The 19423-nt window shown below is 43.6% G+C and overlaps 1 protein-coding gene and 1 long non-coding RNA gene across 6 annotated transcripts in view; one reads left to right on the top strand and one right to left on the bottom strand.

Moving 5' to 3' along the window:
• foxo3b (forkhead box O3b) overlaps positions 1-15384 on the bottom strand; it is a 43132-nt gene extending 27748 nt beyond the window's left edge. The window contains exon 1 of the mRNA XM_086017930.1: positions 14839-15384. Coding sequence (XP_085874056.1) covers positions 14839-15384 — 546 coding nt within the window. The remainder of the gene's footprint in view (positions 1-14838) is intronic.
• The window catches only part of LOC147128194 (uncharacterized), a 74752-nt gene that overhangs the window by 45397 nt on the left and 9932 nt on the right, over positions 1-19423 (top strand). The gene's annotated exons all lie outside the window — the stretch shown is intronic.

The following is a 19423-nucleotide window of genomic DNA, read 5'->3' as shown; positions in this document are numbered from 1 at the left end:
CCACAAAGGTCTGGCTCACACATCTGTGTCTCACATGCGCACGCACGCACGCACGCACGCACACACATGCACACACGCTTTCGAGTGAGCAGCTTAGGCTATGGGAGGTGATGGAGCGCCATGAATAATGAACACACTGACTAAAGTGCTCATCTGAAAATGGATTCCTGCACAATATTGACCCATCCAACTGGCTTTGAAAAAAAAAAAAGGGCTGGGCGATATGACTGAAAAGTGTTTCGTATTGGTCGATATCGATATATATTGATTTTTTTTTTTTTTTTTAACTATTGAAAATAATGACCCGTAGAAAAATGAATTTAAGTTAAATTATTTTAACATAATACTTGACCTTTAATAAGAGGTCAACGTCACTATGAAAAAGTGAAATAAACTGGTGAATATAAAGATTAAATGAACTCTGTTTTAAACATAATGTGCTTAGTAGGGCTGGGCGATATGTCTGAAAAGCTGTCACAATCTAAGTATTTCATATCAGTCAATATTGATAATTATTGATTTAGTTTTAAACCTTTTTTAAAAAAAATAACAGTTAACTGTTTTTGTGTACATCCTTATGTAGCGTAATATGCAGTTTCTCCTCCACCAGTGTATTGTAAATGCTTATTTGCATTAGGTGCTAACCCAAAGCATTGTCAGTGACAAACCGTTTTAGGACTACGTTATCTTTTTAGCGGACTAACAGTACGTTGTGATGCATCCTTTTGTTTGTATTAATCGAATAGAGATAATAAAAATCTAATTGGGACAAGCCAACTAAAGGTGTGGAAAGCACCTTTTAAAAATCCAGACACATTACCTTCTGTGACCATAAACTACAGTCATCCATAAACTAATCTGTGTGTGTCAGAATGCTGAAGATAGGGGAAAAAAAGAACAAAAAAGAAAAGATAACGCAATATCAATGCATTACGTGTTTCTTGGAATATTGTGTGGTCAGCAGCAGTCAGCAGAATCTGTTTTTTTCAATACAACCATTTTCTTTCCACTCCTTCTCCTTCTTATCTACTTTGCTTGAAGTTATTATTTCTTCCAAGAATGCCCCCCCCCCTCCAAGTCAACAAAGAGCATTAGAACTCGACACTTCGCAACACGTTGGCTGCTATCAACTGTAACGCTAATAAGCAAAGTTTTGAAATGACCTTTGCTCAGAACTTAAATCACAAGTTTCCGAGGAGGTTTTGTGGTTTTTAGAACGAGCTGCGTCTGCTAAAATGCACCTTTCATGCTGAGATGCAATGAAGCGGAAGGCATACAGTAACTCCCTTTAATTAGTCTGCTAAATCTAAAGTAACAACGTGGCAGGGTGGGAATGTGTGCATACTTGACCTGATGGCCAGATCACATGAACGCTCACAGTACAGTCAACCCCCGTTTATCACGTGGATACATTCCACATCCACCTGCAATAGGTGAAAACACGCACAATAGAGCATTTAAAAAAATAACATTTTTGATTGTTTTACCTCTTATACACACTTTAAACACATTTCAACTTATTAAAATAAAAAAATAAAAAAGATGAACGTGACATGGCGACTGAGTACTGAATTATAAGAGGCACAATTTGCTGTTTTGTGTTCATGGGACCAGCAGAGAAAGTTGATTATAGGAGAGTATGAGAGAAGGGGGGTTAAAGTCAAAAAATGTATAACAACAGCTGAGGCCAAGGGCTTTCCCCTGCATTAGCCCTGTACCCCCCCCCCCCCCCGCCCCCCCTCCCGCACTCACACTCACTACACACACACACAAATTCGCCTACGTATTCATAGCAGGCACAAAGCCTCCACTGTAGAAGGGCCCCTTCACACACAAAAGCCTTGAGCCACTGACATAAGAGATGTGTGTTTGAGACTATTCCTCTATGCATGCACACTGGCTGACAAGCTAACCACCCCCCCCCCCCCTCCCTTGTGATGTGTTTATGTGCGTATTCCCCATTCTGGCCTAGCCCTACAATTCTCTCCACCAAAAGCATTTTGAGATGCTGCGGATCTCGCGGGGTCAATGCCTGCGAGTATGGGCTCCTCTCCTCAGCAGCGCAGCGAGTGATTGATGGGCAGATGGCGAGGAGGGTCGCCGTGGGAACGCAGGGATGAGCTGCACGCAGGGAGGAATCACACTTGCGTGCACCTACAATGCCCTCAAACACACACATACACACACGCTATTAATATAGCCTCCATTCTGTGTGTAGAATAGAGCTGTGTGTATGGCTGAATGTGCCTGGAGGCCCTTGGAGGGATTTCATGCTCTCATAAGCAACACATAGTAACACACCACTGGCCATTCTCCCTGCCCCGGCTAGCCACACCAGGCCAGAAAAGACAAGTTGAGGGACGGGAGGAGGAGGAAGGACAGAAAGATGAGCAAAAGGGGAGAGAAATGCGGATTCGCTAATGCAGAGTGCTTTCAAACTACTCGCAAAGCTTCTTAGTGAGCGCCCACAGAATGCATATCCAGCAGTCTGACCACGTGGATCCAGTAATTATGCTTGAGAGTCATTCATGCTCACGCCACCTTAAAATGGCCTGCGCTTATTTATTTGGTATTTTTTGCGACCCGGTCCTCTGGAACACAGACTAAGGAAAATATTGAATCCATGCCAAGCAATGGCAACCACAACATGACACTTCAATATTGTATCATAAAGGAGGTCAGGTCACCAATGAAGGACCAGGTACCAAATGCACGGCCCGCCACTCCTTGGCACACTTCCGTTCATGATTACCTGTCAGACAATCCTCTCTTCTGTTATTCATGAGTTTGGATCAGATTTCACAGAATACTTGAGTCGGCTATTAAGACTCATGGGAGGAATGATCGACACCTTAAGTTCTTCCCACAATCAGCACTCAAATAGATCCATCCGGTTTGAGGAGCTGACCCATAACCTCAATTCTGGTCCACGGTGTAGCGTCAATGTTTTAAGCCTTCGCTGCAAATGCAACACTCTCCTGTTGAATTCAACCAGAGGCGACTGAGAAGGTTTGCGAGCGACTGATCTTCTCCGGCGTTTCTCTCGGGGGGTCGCCGGGGCACCAAGTCGAAGCGTGACCTTTCCCTTTCGTCAGGTACGACGCGCCCTGGAATCAGATTTCACCCACGCCGCACTCTCAAAGAGTCGGGCTGGTCGGTTTGCGAGACGCTGCGGTCGGCTCATCGACTCTGACGTCTTTTTGCAATCAAAGTGGCCGGGTCGTCAGCGAAAGGTCACGGGACGTCACTTATTGCACTGTCAGCAAGGACATACTTATTAGATTGACCCATATCGACCGCCTTGTATACTGTATCTTCTCTTCCTTATGAACCACGCCAACCACCACCAACCCCCACAACCCCACTACCCCGCCACCCACCCACACACACACACACACACACACACACACACACACTCACACAGTCTTCCATAAAAGCCAGGTGTGCAAACAAAGGTCTGCCTAGGCACCATAAACCATAACCGTTAAGATGAGAGGGGAAATGAAATGGAGGCTCATCTCCTGTATCTCCAACTGGGTTTCAATATATTTTCTTTGGATGACAAGTTGTGTAAATATTGCGACATTATCTGTGAAGATATATTGCATACATCCATAGCCCCGCGTCGGCTAGATACCGTCGCCGTATTTTGGCAAAATATGGCGATAATTGTTTTACTGCCAATCTTTAGTTAGAAACAAGCATATCCGTTTTTATTCCTAGGTTTTGAACTATGCGGCTTATATATCTTTTTTTTTTTCCATTATTTTAAAAAAAATAGTGGGATGCAGCTTATATAAAGGTACGGCTTATAGTCCGGAAAATATGGTAGTTTTTATCATATGTAATGGTACATTGTTTTAGATTGTGTTTTTTGAAATGCACAACTCTGTATTTTTTCCGCTGTGCTTTAGAAGGAAATTTGAATTGGATTTGCTCAGCAATTGTGATCATCTGATCACTTTGGTGATCCAACTCTGGCGTGGACTAATTCAACCGGATCAATCTGGTACATTTCCAAAAGAACTTGGAGAAAAATGTGATCCCACTTGAATACTGGCAAACTGGCGAATGAGTACATCAGGTTATATCCACAAAATCTAGCATTGAAACAGATGAAACCTTTGGGATGTGTTTAGTCGGTGAGTGAAAGCATTCAGTGGTAGTAGTAAAAGTAGTTGCCTTTGGACTTTCCTGTATTGTTGAGTATCTGAACAAAGACCTACTTCATGCCACAGTACGTTGCCTCCCCACATACTGTATGTGGTCACACTTGTCAAGTCTCGAGCCAAAGTTGTGACTTCACAAGGAGTGGGATTAGCGCTTGTAGGAGGCTAGCGTGTGTGTGTGTGTGTGTGTGTGTGTGTGTGTGGGACTAGCAACAAGTTCCTCATTCTACCATTGTGGGAACTAATTATCCTTCACCCAAAAGATCATTCCCCTGTCTTAATGATGCGTGGAGGATGCGGAACATTTGAGGCTAGCGTGTATACAACAAGAGCTGTTGTAGTTCATACTACAGACTGGCACGCATTGTGCGGACATGTTGACCTATGGCATTTCTGTGTGGCTGCATAGAGGGCTGGACAGGTGGTTGGCAGGCGCAGTGCGACCGACCGGCTTCACGCTGTAGTTGGAAAGCAACAGTCAGAAACTGCACTTTCCAAAATAATCAAAGTCATCCATTTTCTATACTGCTTATCCTGTTCGGAGTTCAAAGAAGCAGGGCGCTTACCGCAGCAATAAGTGAACTACACATCACAAGTCACGTGCTTGTAAAGCATTGCACCAGTGACTTTCTATAAATCTTTTTTTTTTTTTTTTAATCTACAGCGAACTCCATTCCAGACACAGCCATAGATGAAAATTCACAATGCAGAGATCGCATATAATTTTCTCGTATGTCTTCAAATAATGGCGGCCTTGTCATCTACTTGAAAAAAAAATAAGCCCCTGTCCTAAAGTAGATGCTAATATTTGGATCATAGCTAAAATATGCAGAGTGGGGCAGTATGCAGACACACATACACGCACACACACGCTCGCACACGCACACACACACGCACAGCTGGATTAGCTCAATTTAGCAGACCACCAAAACAGTTAATCCTGGTTTAATTTGCGGCCATCAATCTGGACTAGAAGGCTAACTGAGAAGGAATGCGCAACTCGATGGAGGGGGGTCCCCCTTCATCGTTGCATATCTAGTACCCCCCCCCCCCCTTCCTCACACAGAAAGCTTGGTCGTAGTCGATTAAATGTTAATCAGGACGAGGAGCTCAAGCCGCCTTTGCCGACTCAGTGATGCCACGTTGTCTTGGCTGAGTAATTGAACGAGACGGGCGCTGAAGAAAAACAAATTAAAGTTTTAAGCCAAACTTGCAGTTTGCGTATTTCATACTGTAGTGTGCAGCCACTTTTACATTGCCCATGTAAACCAGTGTCTGCTATGATATTTCTTCTGACCAGGCCATTTTTGTATGAGTATTTTTTTCCCTTAAAAATCTCATTAAAGTTTTATAACGCATTAAAACTTCATTTATGTGTAAGTTTGGCTTAAAATAAGAAATACCATAATTCTATAGGTGTAAGTAGTATAAATGCACTCGTGGTTTTAAGACTGTTTTTTAAGGCTAGCTGTATTTAATTGTTTTAAGAAATCTTGCCTAGTCAAATATTCCTGTTTTACTGGCAAACATTTCATTTCATTACTTTTTTTTTTCTTGTATTTTTTTTCCCAACTTTGTGTCCCGTGGCTTGTTGAAGTTGACGCACGCTTCTACAGTAATTATCCTCATGTGACAAGCCGCAGCGGCTGTGTTAACACACACTTTGGTGTTTTCCACCTGTCTCACGGTTCGGTTCGACTGTCACGCCTTTTAAGCGTCATTTTGCTTTCAAGGCAGCGTAAAAGCGGGTGGGGATGCGACGTCCAGTGTGCGCCGCTGTTATCAGCTCGTGCAAACTGCAAGCCCCCTCCCAACTATTTCACAAGCAATTAGATGCTATGAAGATGAGCAACACCCAACCCAAGCAAGCACAAGTACCCTGTGTTTATGCATGCTCACAAACTGTAAAAAAAAAAAAAAAAAAAAAAAAAAAAGTTGGATTAACTAAAAATTCCAAGCCAACCTACTTCAATAACATTTTAAATTGGGCAATTCAACAAAATCTTTTCAGTTTTGCTGTTGTGAACATTTTGAAAGGAAACAAGACTTAACAGGACTAATTGTCCCTTGTTTGGTGCCCCAACTTAAAGATAGAAGTAAAGACAACTCGGCAAATTGTTTTGATTTGTTGTGCTAACTAACATTGTTACCATTTTAAAGTTGTTCTAACTTAAACGACTGTTTTAGCCTCTTACAGCGTACAAGCGTACACACGAATATACAGTACATACACAACAATGGCTTGCCGCAGTTTGTCCCGTTTAAAATTGGTACAAGTGATCCTGACGAATATGAAACTTCAAGCCAAGTTAAAGCTTGCATGCGAGTATTTTGCAGGGGCGTTTTGTGTAGACAGTATTACAGACGATGATGCATGTGTGTCATGCGTGTAATTGCCGCGTCTCTACACATTTTATTTGTTTTGTACAACGACACACAGACAGCATCGGCTTAACGTGAATTTCCAGTCGGGCCAGTATTTGGTAATTATTTTTCATCCATTCTGATGATCTCAAATTGGGGGTAAAAAAAAAAATGTTTTTAAAGGCTTCAGTTCCAGTCAAAAACAGTCAATTCTGCTCAGCAGTAACATCGGAGCTCTTGCACAATACAAGAAAATGGGCAAAGCTGATGGCTCTGGGTTCAAGAAATGTAAACAGATGTGAGATATGTGGCCACAATGCAAACATGCATTGGTTCTCACATTGACTATCTGAGTTCTTTTGAGAGTAAAACCTATGAAAAGTACAGTATGTAAACATGTTTGCAGAGCTGGCCATAAATGGACATGCAAACACAAATTCCTTTGAAGGAAATTAAATGCAATTATAGGTAGCTATGTTACAGCTACATTGTCGCATGGTATTCGAGAGGCGACTTTGCGCTTGAATGGAGCTGCGGCAAAGATGGGACTGTGGACTCCATCTTGCCACTCCAAGTTTAAGTTTGCTGTCAAACTTAACATAAAAAAAAGAGAAATACACATTGTCTATTTCAAACAACCAAATAATGTTGCTGTAAGAATGGCCCGCTAACTTGAAGCTCATCTATAATGGAAAACACCATTGACATGCTAACGTTTAGCATGGATAGTTGTGGTTTTACAGCCCTTTAAGCAACGGATATTTGAACACTAACCCGATCCCTACAAAAAAAATATTAGAGCATATTACTGAGTCACTTAGAGTAGCAGTGAGAGAAGTACTATTCTTCTTCATTTGCTTATCAATGACTGCATTATACTGCCCCTTGGTGGCCAAAGCGGGCACACCAGAAGGAGCAGCGCAATGAATTGAATTGCAGGATTAAATAATGATGCACAAGTTTGAAATACTTCACATTGGATTTACTTATTACAGTCTCTCAGGGCTCCAGACTGCTCCTAAATGGTCAGATTTTGCCCCTAAAATTGGCGACTGCGAGTAGATTTATCATCTACTTGCACATGTGCGGTTAATATACAGATATTTTCACTGCACTATAGTTCATTGCATGCTGTCCTTAACCTCGAAACCTCAAATGTCACGACCATAACCTACTGTAATGTGAGCCTACGCTGCTACCCAGCAGTGGTTTCCATCACTCGTATGGTATTGGTTCGGCACGGATGGAGCCCGTCCTGACCCAAGTGTACTAGAAATAGAACCTTGCAGTACCACTGGACAAGTGTCAAGAGCAAGTTGAGAAGTGTTTTGCAACAAATTGCTTGGCTGCAGTGGACATTTTCTTGCAAGTTCAGCGATGCACTTTGCTTCAATTACAAGGACGAAACATAACGTTCACGCGTGAACAGTGGAAAAGAGATGAGCGTAATCTGCCGACGACCAAAGTGCTGAGCTGCCCGTTTTGAGCGGGAGAGGCCTGCTTTGACAGCAAGTTCCGTTAGAAATTCACCGACTCAACAGGCCGTGAACTATATACCGCAAGATGCTTCGGCTTTAATTTGCACAGAACAAGCAACGAATGCAATGATGGGTGGGAGAGTTTCCACGAAACTTGTGCACGGGATTTCAATCCTACATATTACCATAACAACTCAACCAGCATGTTTGGCAGTGTCTGATATATAAACGTGTTTAGATCTTATCATGCAGTGGCATTGTGCCGACAATCATTCCATTCTGTCGATCAGGGCGTGAGTCTTAATCACCAAACCCACAAAAACAGAATTAATTCCAAGACTTGACTACACGGTAACTGGGTAAGGACTCCGGAATCCACCTAAACTCATGCCGCTGCCCAATTTCACAGTACACAGTAGATAAAATGGTGAGAATAGTCAAATGTCCGTCTCCTTTCATTAGCACCCCAAACGGGTTTGAAGAGCAGCAGCGAGCTCAGCAGCTTGTTTATTTTGCCGACACCGCATTTTGTATCCAGACAAACGAGGACGCTAGCAGGAAAATAATGAGAGACGGAGGTTGGAGGGCGGGAAAGCGAGACAGACGCTGCAAAAAATAACATGCGCCTTTAGCCAAGAACAGCTCTTAAAAATTAATACGGCATTCTGAATTCCTCCTGAGCGCGTTGAATAATTGAGAGGCGCCTTTGAACAGAGTCGGGTCGTGCCGGGGATGGCGAGGGCGGCAACTACGGCCGAGTCGTTTTTTTTTTTTTCCTTTCACCGGGGCTGTTTCGTTCCAATTAACAGATGCGCGTGATCAATTTTCAACATTCTGTGTCTGAACTTTGGCCGGAAGACTCGGCAGGATCTTGTGCGGAAAAGAAAGTTCAAAGGGAATTTGAAATGAAAGGACTGGTTGGCCGCCCTTTGTCGATGCTAATTTGTGGTTTAACCATCCATTCATTTTCTTTCCATCGCTTATCCTCATTAGGTGAGAAGCGCGGGTACACTCTAGACCAGTGGTTCATAAAACGTCTTTTTACACAAAGTACCGCCTCAAAAAAATACTTCCCTTCCAAGTACTGTACTTCACAAATGTACTGTAAACATACAATACACTACCCACCACTGCATGGTGGATGTTTTGGAAATGGCCACCATTAACATTTCTGTCCAAATGCTAAAAACGGTCCATTTGGAGCAATGGAGTGTAGGCACGTGAGAGTACATCCCAACCAAAACATCAACAGTGGACCACAGCGTTAATGTACTACACGCATGCGTGTCGTGTTTCTTCCCTCAGTGACATTGCCAACTCCTGGTCTGGCCGGTGTTGTTTTGCATGACGTAATGAAACTCGTTTCTATTGATCGCTTTGGTTTGTTGACCAAATGGATGGAGGACAGCAGCAATATCGATATTTTCTCCCACTCCTATTACATTTCTACTTTGGCTCATCATGTAAAGTAATTGCCACAGCCCCCAAAACATGGGGCTAAATGAAAGATAATTGCCTATAAGTGTGAATGCGTGATGAAAGTCCAAATACAAGGCGAGCTTTTCTTTTTGAAAGAACTGCGCCCATTGATTGCAAATGGAACCAGAACAGAGCCCAGAGGCCGACTGCGCTGGGTGACACTATTCAGACATTCGGAGGGGTGTCTGGAGCTGGTGGGTTCCCATAACCCCCCGCATACACACACACTCTCACAAACCACTCCATTGGGAATCACAGCCAGAGGGCACTTGTATTACACCATTTTGGGAGCAAAGCTTGTTAATTTCCCTTGACTCGGCTAACCCCTCCCCTCCCCTCGTCATTGCCTTCTTGCGTAGGGCTCCTTCATTTTGGCACAGTGCCTGCTCGACTGATTGTGTTCTGAGCAGTGGCAGGGAGAAGTATGAATTATCGTTACAGTACTTAGGTCGATTTGACAGGTGTGTGTACTTTATGCGAATATTTACTGGTAACTCTTTACTTTTGATCCCTAGTTTTGAAAACAGATGAAGAGGTGCCTGGAGATATTTCAATTTTGTTGACTCGCTACCTGGCGATTTTTCAGATTTTTATTCCATTGAAAAAAAAAAAGAAAAATAAACACAAGGTAATCTTTCAAATGATTTAGCGCCGCTGCAGAAAATGAATGAATAATTCACTAACACTGCGAGCTCTCATTGGTCATAAAAAATAAAATAAAATCCCATCCCACTCGCTCTACATTCATGAGCAGCCTTATGAAAGGAGCTCTCCCTTTTGTCCAGCCTCTCGCTCTGTTCGGAAAAATTGCACAGAAAATCAACAACGTGGTGAGGAACACTTTACTGAAATAATGATGTAAACTGGGCATGTTTAGTTGAACACGAAACTATCATTCTGTTGTGTGAATGGCAACAGTGAGACGCACGGATTAATTGCACATTCTGGCATTTAGTGGAAAGAGCATTTAACTGTTCTGCCTGTCACTATACATCACTGGCATAGACAGATGAACTAAGAAACATTATTTGGCGTAAATAAATCATCTTCAGACCAATTAAGTGGAATTGGATCATTTTACGGTTATTTCCCCACCTTCTTTGCAATTTGACGCTCAGTGTGAAATCAGGAGTCCGTTTCGCCGGCGATGAGCCCGAACATGAACAGACAAGCGTGCCGCATACGTCTGAGCATGTCTGCCCATGCGGGGAAGTATGCAACGGTTAGAAACACTCCGAGCGGCTCAGCTGTTATCGGCCGAGGAGGAGAGCGACGCGTCCCCCTTTAATGTGGGTGCGTAGCGGCCGTTAGAGCCTCGTAACGTTCAATGAGTGAATAGAAAAGAGGTGCGCGAGTGTGTGCGTGGCTGTGACATAACTTGGTCTTGGGCAGCTGCTGGGAAGAGGCAGCCAGTTACAGCGGGGTTAAGTAACACCAGAGCACAAAGTTCACCACAGCCAGGAATACTTTCTCACACACGCTCAAACATAAATGCACACAGATGCACCTAAGCTTCTGATTGGAATCACGCAGGCACACACAGCTTCAAGCGCGTTTACAAGTACTATTTTGAGGGTCAGTGTCACCTCCCCTAATGCCTGACGCATCTCTGAGCACACATTTCAGCAGCGCCACAGCTCTGGACCTGCCCCTCTTGGCCTGAAACCCACTTGGGGGGGCGGATAGAGAAACACAGACTGTTCTAGAATCTGTACTTCTAAAAACAACAAAAAAAAAGACAATTTATCAAGGCTGGAGATGATGCGAGCCAAAAACTGAAATGGTGATTTTTTTCTAGAGAAGTTCGATACCACTTTTTTTCTGACCGATACCAGTACAAGTATTCACTCTTGAAGACTGACGGATACCAAGTATCGATACCACTAGTTTTAGCACAGTGACAGATAATTGTGACAAAAAGCCCTTTCTTTCTGACGCACATGAAGATTCACCAATGCGTCGAAGCACCACAGCGTAGCGGCAACTAACAGCGAAGAGGACGCACTCAATGTCAGAAGTTGGTGGCGAAGTTGCATAAGGTGATCAGATATTTCCTTGACTCACTTATACTTGTCTTGACCTAGTTCTGCCGAGGTTAATGCTTCACCAACAAGAGATATGAAGTGACGTAAGTGGGAACCTGGGAGAGAAACCCAGAGGGATTACTGGGATTTGCTCAGCAAATCTCCTCAACAAAAGGTGCCTTGGCTGCGCGAAACTGCGACTTCTCCGACCCGACTGTACGCCGTGAAACTTTAGTCTTAAAGACTGACGGGGCCCGACTGTAAAACAGTCACCAGAAATTTAGTTCAAAGATCTCTTGGTGTGTTTGAATGCCTTGGGTTGCGCCCGCCCTCTTAAACAAGGTTCGTCTTTGCTCATTAAGTGAGGTACAAGCCTCAACAATGCTCTTCATGCGTGGGTCTGCTCGCATTTTTAAAAAAACGGTTTTAGGTGATATAACTGGCTATGTGCGTACTCTGCTTCAGGTGACGATGTGTTGATGTTTTGGTAGCGGTGGGGGTTTCTGGTAAGAGGACTAAAAAAAGACTGCCAAGATTTATGGACAGACCAAGCGTAACACTAAACCCCTCCACCCTCACAGCTTGGCCCTCATGCCCCAAATTCCAGGAGTAGCAGCCCCTGCATGGTGACAGTAAACCCGGCCTTGACATGTACACACAAACAAACTTTTGGGCCAGATCACATAGCCAAACTTGAGAAGCCCTAATTGGAATGGTTGAGGGTGTGGAACGTTTTTCATATTAGCAGTCAATTCCGTTTTTTATAAATCAAGGCCAAACTGAATTTTGGGGCATTGTGGATCAATGTTTTGGGGGTTAACAGTTCTAAGGAAAAATCCAAACTCTCGAAGACTGGAAATGGTCAAAAAGACCATCAAATCGGCAGACTTAGGAGATGTTTGCAAGGAGAGCCACAGTCACCGATACACTTTCATCTTTTTACTGAACGAACTAATACAAAATGAGAACGCACGCAAGGAGCCGCTGCTTACACGCAGACAAATACAACAGTACAGTACGGACCGACTCTACTACTCTCCCTCGAAGTTTACCGCTTTAAGTCGACTAAATACAAATCTCACCTTTTTGTAATCTCATCCAATCGGCCAATTTAGAGAGGACTTATTTTTAGGTAGCACTGGATAAATGGCGTTTCAATTCATTTCAGTGGGGGAAATTGTGATATTATGTACATAAGTATACTGTATTATTATTTGTTGTCAAAATTGTCAGTCGCTCCTCCCCTTGGCCTGTTGCGCCTTTTTCGCACCGCCCACATGTCTTTAGTAGGAGGGGAGTTCTCCCCTACCCCCACTTCCCATTCCTTGCCTTTCAGAGCACTCCCCTCATAAAGTTCACCTAAAGTCCCAGCAGCTCTCTCGTTATGTAATCATTCCCCCTCGTGGTAACGGCAACCTTGCTTACCTGACCTAAGACACTGGCGGTTCCCTGCCAGGGTTTTACATAACAACAAATAGTTAACAAGGCGACATATTTGGTGCTACAATCATATGGCGTTGTGGCGTCTGGTTCGAACTATAGCAGACTGGAGTCCTTTTCCGCCTGCGTGAAACATCTTCTTATGACCACGCCGTACTTGTATGACTGTAGGCCTACATGTTTACATTCTGTCCTTGCCATTGTTAATGGATTAACTTGAATGGCTGTTGGGAGGCACACAAACTAGGCTAGTGTGTTTCCAGATAAACCGGTTACAACGTCGCTCTCTGTCTGTCTCTCCGTGCCTCGGAAGACGACTGTCATGCACATGGCGCGCAACGGGAGAAACAAAAGGACCTCTGCATTCACGTCACCAGCGGCCGTATCATTAGGCACACCTACGCCGTGTCATTTCGACCGAGAGCTGATCATGTAGTACAACTGAGCGGGACGGGTCTCTAATATTTACAGTATGATTTCGACAACACTTTAAACCACGTGAACATTTGAATTCATAACTCTCTTGATACATTATCGGAGCTCATTGGTGAAGGTGCGCCTATTGCTACCTCACCTTATTTATTATTATATACATATATAAGTATGTACTTTATCACAGCTCTAGGGTGGGGAAAAAAGCCTGTAATTGCTTAGGCTTAAATGCTGAAAATGTTATCGTTAATGCTTGGATCTGACCTTTGAAAGCATGCTTTTAATCAAATAAGCACCAAATGGAACACACGCACACACAATTGAGCTAAAATACACATTAACATTTGTCTAGTGTTCATAATATTGTAAGGTTCAGTTCATTATTATCAAATTAAATCATCTGCCATGTGCCTTGGTACTCCTGACTTGTGTTGCGCTGTACTTTTTGTACTATTGTTCATTTTGTTTCTGTTTGACCTGCGTTTTTATCTTTATAGTGTAGCACTGTATCCATCCCTCAAGCTATCTATCCATATACACACATACATGCATACATGTACATGCATACATATGCATGCATGCATACATACATACATGTATAATAAACATTAAGGATATACATCTCCCCACAAAAAACAATTCAACGCGATTGTCGATATATAGGTATGATGCAGTTCAAGCATCTAGCGATTTTGAAATATAACAAGTTGATTTGAATCAGTGGGATTTACGATTCGATATGGTATGTTTGCAGCTTTTGTCATGTTCAATATGCAACATGTTAAAGGGTCTCCAAAGCCCAAACTACCCAAGTCAATTATATTCGAAAAAGAAACAAATCACCAGTAACATCAAACCGAATTATATCCGTTGTACATCTCTCATTAAACGATCGATGCGTATCTTGATATATGGGGTGAGCTACGATTCAATAATCCTAATATACATATATACATGCATATATGTGTGTGTGGGGTAGGGGGGTGAGCGCATGTGTAATATACCACAGATGTAAGGTGAAAGAAAATGTAGAATGAAAATGTATTTTCGAGCTTGAATTTAACAGTTGAAAACTATACCAAGTAGCCAGTGTTGAAAATTCATTCAAAGTGCCATATCATCGTATTAACTGACCACGTTTCATTAGCATTCTATAACCGACTGCTAAAACAAGCACACTCAACAAGGATTTGTGTTTTTTTGTGACTAAAATGGCAAATTTCAATAGATGTAAATGATGCAAAAACAGATGTGATCTAACGAGTTGTACATGGTGAAGACAATCAAGGGCACGACGAGAACCAGACCTTCCAAATAGACCGTCGTAAAAGTGTGCAGTGGTCTCGCGTGCGTGTTGACAAGGCACATGCTTTTTTGTTTTTGTTTTGATGGAGGAAGGAGGGGTACTGGGCTGACAGAGTTGTGCGTGTGCGCGTGCCAGACACTTCTTACCTTCCATCCAGCTGAGCTGTTGCTGTCTCCTTTGTCCTTAAAGTAGGGGATGGACCTGACCATCCAGTCGTAGATCTGGGACAGTGTCAGCCTCTTGTCCGGTGCGCTCTCGATGGCTTTGGTGATGAGGTCGGCGTACGACAGGTTCCCCCAGGCGTTGCGACGAGACGAAGCCTTCCTGGGGGTCTGCTGCACGGCCAGGCCGCCCGAGGCGAGCGCTCCGGAGGTGGCGGGCGGAGAGTGCGCCGAGAGCGGCGAGCCGCCGCTCTCCTGGCCGGGCGAGGAGAGCGCGCCGTCGGCCAGCGGGCTGCTGCTGCTCTGGTCGTCCGTCACCGCGCCGGAGACGCTGCCGACGATGGCCGCATGCTGGTGGTGGGCGCCCTCCTCGTCGTCGTCCTCCTCCTCCGGGATGATATCGTGGGCGTCCGGCTTGGCGGCGCTCGAGTCCGGCCGGGGAAGGGGCCAGGTGCAGGAGCGCGGCCGCTGCTGGGGCTCGAAGTCCGGGTCGATGGCCACGGCGTCGGGGAGCGCGGCCTCGGCCATCATGTCCGCCTTTACTTTTCGACTTCACAAGCGACGACACCGAGAGCTGTCAAAGTCGCGTCCCATCAATGCGCGCTCCCGTTCTTTGTTGCTATTCCACTGCAGGCTCGCGCGTGCTTCAAACTGCTTGTCTTTTTTAAACGCCTGTGGAGGGACACAAATGAACGGCAACAGTCAATCGGACGCAAAACAGCACTAAAGTTCCAAACCGGACACGAAGTGAATTACCTCGAGTGTCTCGGGAAAGCAAGACTTTAAAACCTCCTGCAAAGTCGCGCGCACGCCATCGCCTTCGCTTTCCTCCCAAGACTGCCACCTCACTCCGGCTTACTACTCGACTGTATCTCGATGTGCTCTCTACAACACACGCACACGCGCCTATTACGCAGACAGCCAGGAGCGTGCGAGGCGATCAAGGTCCAGCCCCCCTGGTGGATCCTGTTCCTGCACGGCTGCGCCTTTTAAAGAGACACTGCAGGAGCAGTACACGTCTGAACATGTTCGTGGAGACCAACAGCAATTATAGAGTCAAAGTTTGCATCTACATCGGGATTAAAATACCAGGAACAGTTGTTTACTTCGGTCTTTCCCTTTTCCCTATTGAAATGAATGGAATTGCAGTTAATCTGTTCCAGCTTCCCCCAAAAACCCAACAAAAAATATGTAATGTGATTTTTAACAAGGAAAACGGTACATATTGTATTTTATAAAAACATAGTAATAACAGAATTGAACAGTTAATTAATTAATTGCGGCTCCTTCTGGTGTGCGTGACGTGGCCACCGGACGTCTGTGTAACACAGGAAACAAAGATTTATGCTCAACTATTGTGGGGTACTCAGTAATATTAGTCGCTTCTCACATTGGACGAAATATGTATGCCTGTGTTTTTCGTTAAAAACAAAGACTTAAATCAATAAATTAATAACAAATTAAATACGATAAAATACTAAAACAATGACAAGTCTCAGGAAGAGAGGAAAACCAAAGAATAAAAATGTTTTTCAAGAGGGGTTTTAAAAATGGACAGAGAGGGGGAGACCGATGCTATTAGCCCTTCTACAGTATTTAAAGTTAACTGTCAAACTAAACATAAAACAAGAGTTAATTGCACCTACTGCATTTAAAAGAACCGCATAGCTTAGTCTTTCAGTCTGCTAGCTTAATGCTAATTAGCATTTATGTTGGAGTGCTCGAACCCTTTCAGCAACAGATTGAACACAAAACACTGCAGCCACACAAGTGAATGGCAATACAACAGTATTCACAGTCATATTCTTTATCCTCTGTGAAGAACTCTTGATATTAGTGCTGTGCTGATGAAGTAACTCTATTACTATAAGCACTTCAACAAATAACGTTATTCTAGTTCACCCTGAGTATATCTTTAACCACCTGTCAATCACTGTCGGGGAGCGCGGAGACTCTGCCCTCTTTCCTGCACACCTCCCTTCCAGTTCGGTCCACCTGGCCCAAGGATGACATCATCTCCTTGAGTAGCCAGAGAGAGAGCGAATGAGAGTTGTCCCTCCTCCTCCTCCATTTCCTTCTTGCTCTCGACGTGATCAAAACAAGCGGTCCTCTTTGTCTCCCTGCCATGCATGACGCGCGTCCACCTGTGCCGGAATGCGCGTTCACGAGGATGCGACCGTGATAAGGTGCCTACCTTTACAGCCAAAACGAGATTTCGTGAGACGGCAATGCTGAATCAGTGTCGTCGTAAATGTCTTTAAAAATTGCACATTTGAGTCAAGGATGTTTTCAAATGATGCCTGATTTGTTGTGATTTACTAGGCAAAACATTAGGAACACCTCCACCATGGCAGCACGTTATCTAAAAGCCTACTTTGAGAAAAGTCATAATTTTATGTACAGTTTGGTTATAATTTCGCTTGTGGGTTGGCCCACTATTGCAAATATGTATAAAAAAAATAACTGCTATAAAAAGGCCACAATTGCGTATATGTTGTAATAGACATGAAAAATGAGCGTTTAAAAGGGCTGAATACACATGCGATGGACTTCAGTTCCTGCACCGTGCTGCTTGAGGCGCCTTTGAAGATCACTGGACGTTATGGATTATTTATAAGCGCATTTATAGGCTGCCACATGCTGAATAGAAGCTCACAGGCGGTCGGGAGTGAGCTGGATTACAGCAGACACACACATTGTCTGCCGCTTTTTGTTCATCTCACATAAAAGAGAACACCTGATGCAGCAGTTTGACCCCTGCTGAGAACTTTAGGTTATGTACTCAAACATACTGGCTTCATCCATTCCTTACATGAAGGGAATTTACAGTTAAATTAGAGGTCAAATGAAATCGTACATGTCGTCTATGAATACCTGCATGACATCATGTTTTAGCTCTTGATTGTGCTTTTCTAACCTGCACATTTAAAATCGGGACACGTCATGATTAGTTTAAAGTGACATCTAACCCGAAATGACCCTTCTTTCCGGCCACATTGATGAAGACAAGTAAGCACATAAGCATACCGGCTTGTCATTAGGCAACTTGACATCTAACACAACATGACCCCCTCACTAAGGTGAAGTGGAAGTGGGTTAATCCGTGGCAGTCATGTTTGTTAGTGTCTGACTTGTCACCAAACCCATTGTATTACAATGTGTATTTGCATTTTTCATGAACTTTTTTATTTTTTTGTGGCGGGGAATACTAGCACCATTGCATGGTCAACAGCCATTTTAAATTGTTACATTTTCCAATGTTATAGTGATTGTTTGGTCACTTACCCAGTTGAGCACATCTAAAGGGAGCAGATTTCCCTTTGTTGTGCATTGGCTAAGGCAGAAGGCTGGTCCAGGCTGGAATGGTGCATGAAGATGACCTCATCCCTGAAGAGGGAGAAGCTCATCCCTTGCAGCAATTTGGTTGCCTTCTGCTGCCACCTACAGGGGAAAAAAAGGGATGTTCACAAACCAAAAAAGATCCAGTGAGGAAACTACTGTCCAAAATAGATTTGCATGTTTTAAGTGTCTTTGCGGTCTAATTGTAAAATACAACGTTTTAAAAAATGAATTGCAAAGGGATAGATGCACTGGACAATATCATTTATATTGTTTGGTTCACTCTTATCCATAATGTGTAGTTGTAGTTATTGCCTTGTCTGATTTGGCGCTGTTATGCGTAGTCTGTGAATTAGGGTTTGGGGATTGCATTTACTAGAGAAATGACTGCTTCAATCTAAACACAGACATTTTCCTATTTTGTCCACGAGAGGGCAGCAGCTAACTACTCTGCACAAGGCCTCATTTCTTTTCCATTGAGGCGTTTACTTACCTTTCTGGTTCAGTCAATTATGACATGATTTACACAAACTAAATGAAGGGTAAACCTAAAAGACCAACACATTGAGAAACGACACAAAAGGTCAACATATCAATTTAAAACAGTCTTCAGGTAGTAGTAACTTAGGTTAAGTCAATTTTATTTATAGAGCCCCAGTTCACAACAGAAGTCTTGTAGGAGTTCAAGAACCACACTCCCCATACATTCTGTATATATATATACATAGACAGGGAAGGCAGAGAGAAAACAGGATAGAGGGGTTGCGCTACCAGAGGAAGGATGAGAGAACAATGGGCACCACAACTGTCAAATCTACAATAGCAAGCCCCACGATGGGAGCAACGTTATCCATAGTGGTTTCACTCCAACACCTCCAAAGCCTCACCACCATAGAGACGTAAGTTAGTGACCATTGTCCACTTGAATAAAACATAATAGTTAGTCCCAACTTCAATTTGACATATATTGTGTTACAGTACTTTATCAGACCCAATGTCTAAAAAAATGAGCATCATGATGCATTCCATGCTATGCCTACCCCTCAGTATTTCACAATTTGAAACAGGAATGCGGAATTTCAGTTATCACAGTTGTGTGATTGAGTTTACGAACAACCTTGGCCGCCGTCGGAAGAAAAAATGTTTTTGCTGTGTTGTGAGAAGCATATACACAGTGAGGTAGCTTGTTGTGTTACACACGTAGCCATTGTTGGGCAAATTTGAGCCTTTT

The sequence above is a fragment of the Filicampus tigris genome, chromosome 20 (genome assembly GCF_054856515.1).
Source record: "Filicampus tigris isolate MCC_2025a chromosome 20, RoL_Ftig_1.0, whole genome shotgun sequence".
Classification (NCBI taxonomy): domain Eukaryota; kingdom Metazoa; phylum Chordata; class Actinopteri; order Syngnathiformes; family Syngnathidae; genus Filicampus; species Filicampus tigris.
Note: the sequence above shows the minus strand (reverse complement) of the source record. Positions and strands in the feature narration are given on the sequence as shown.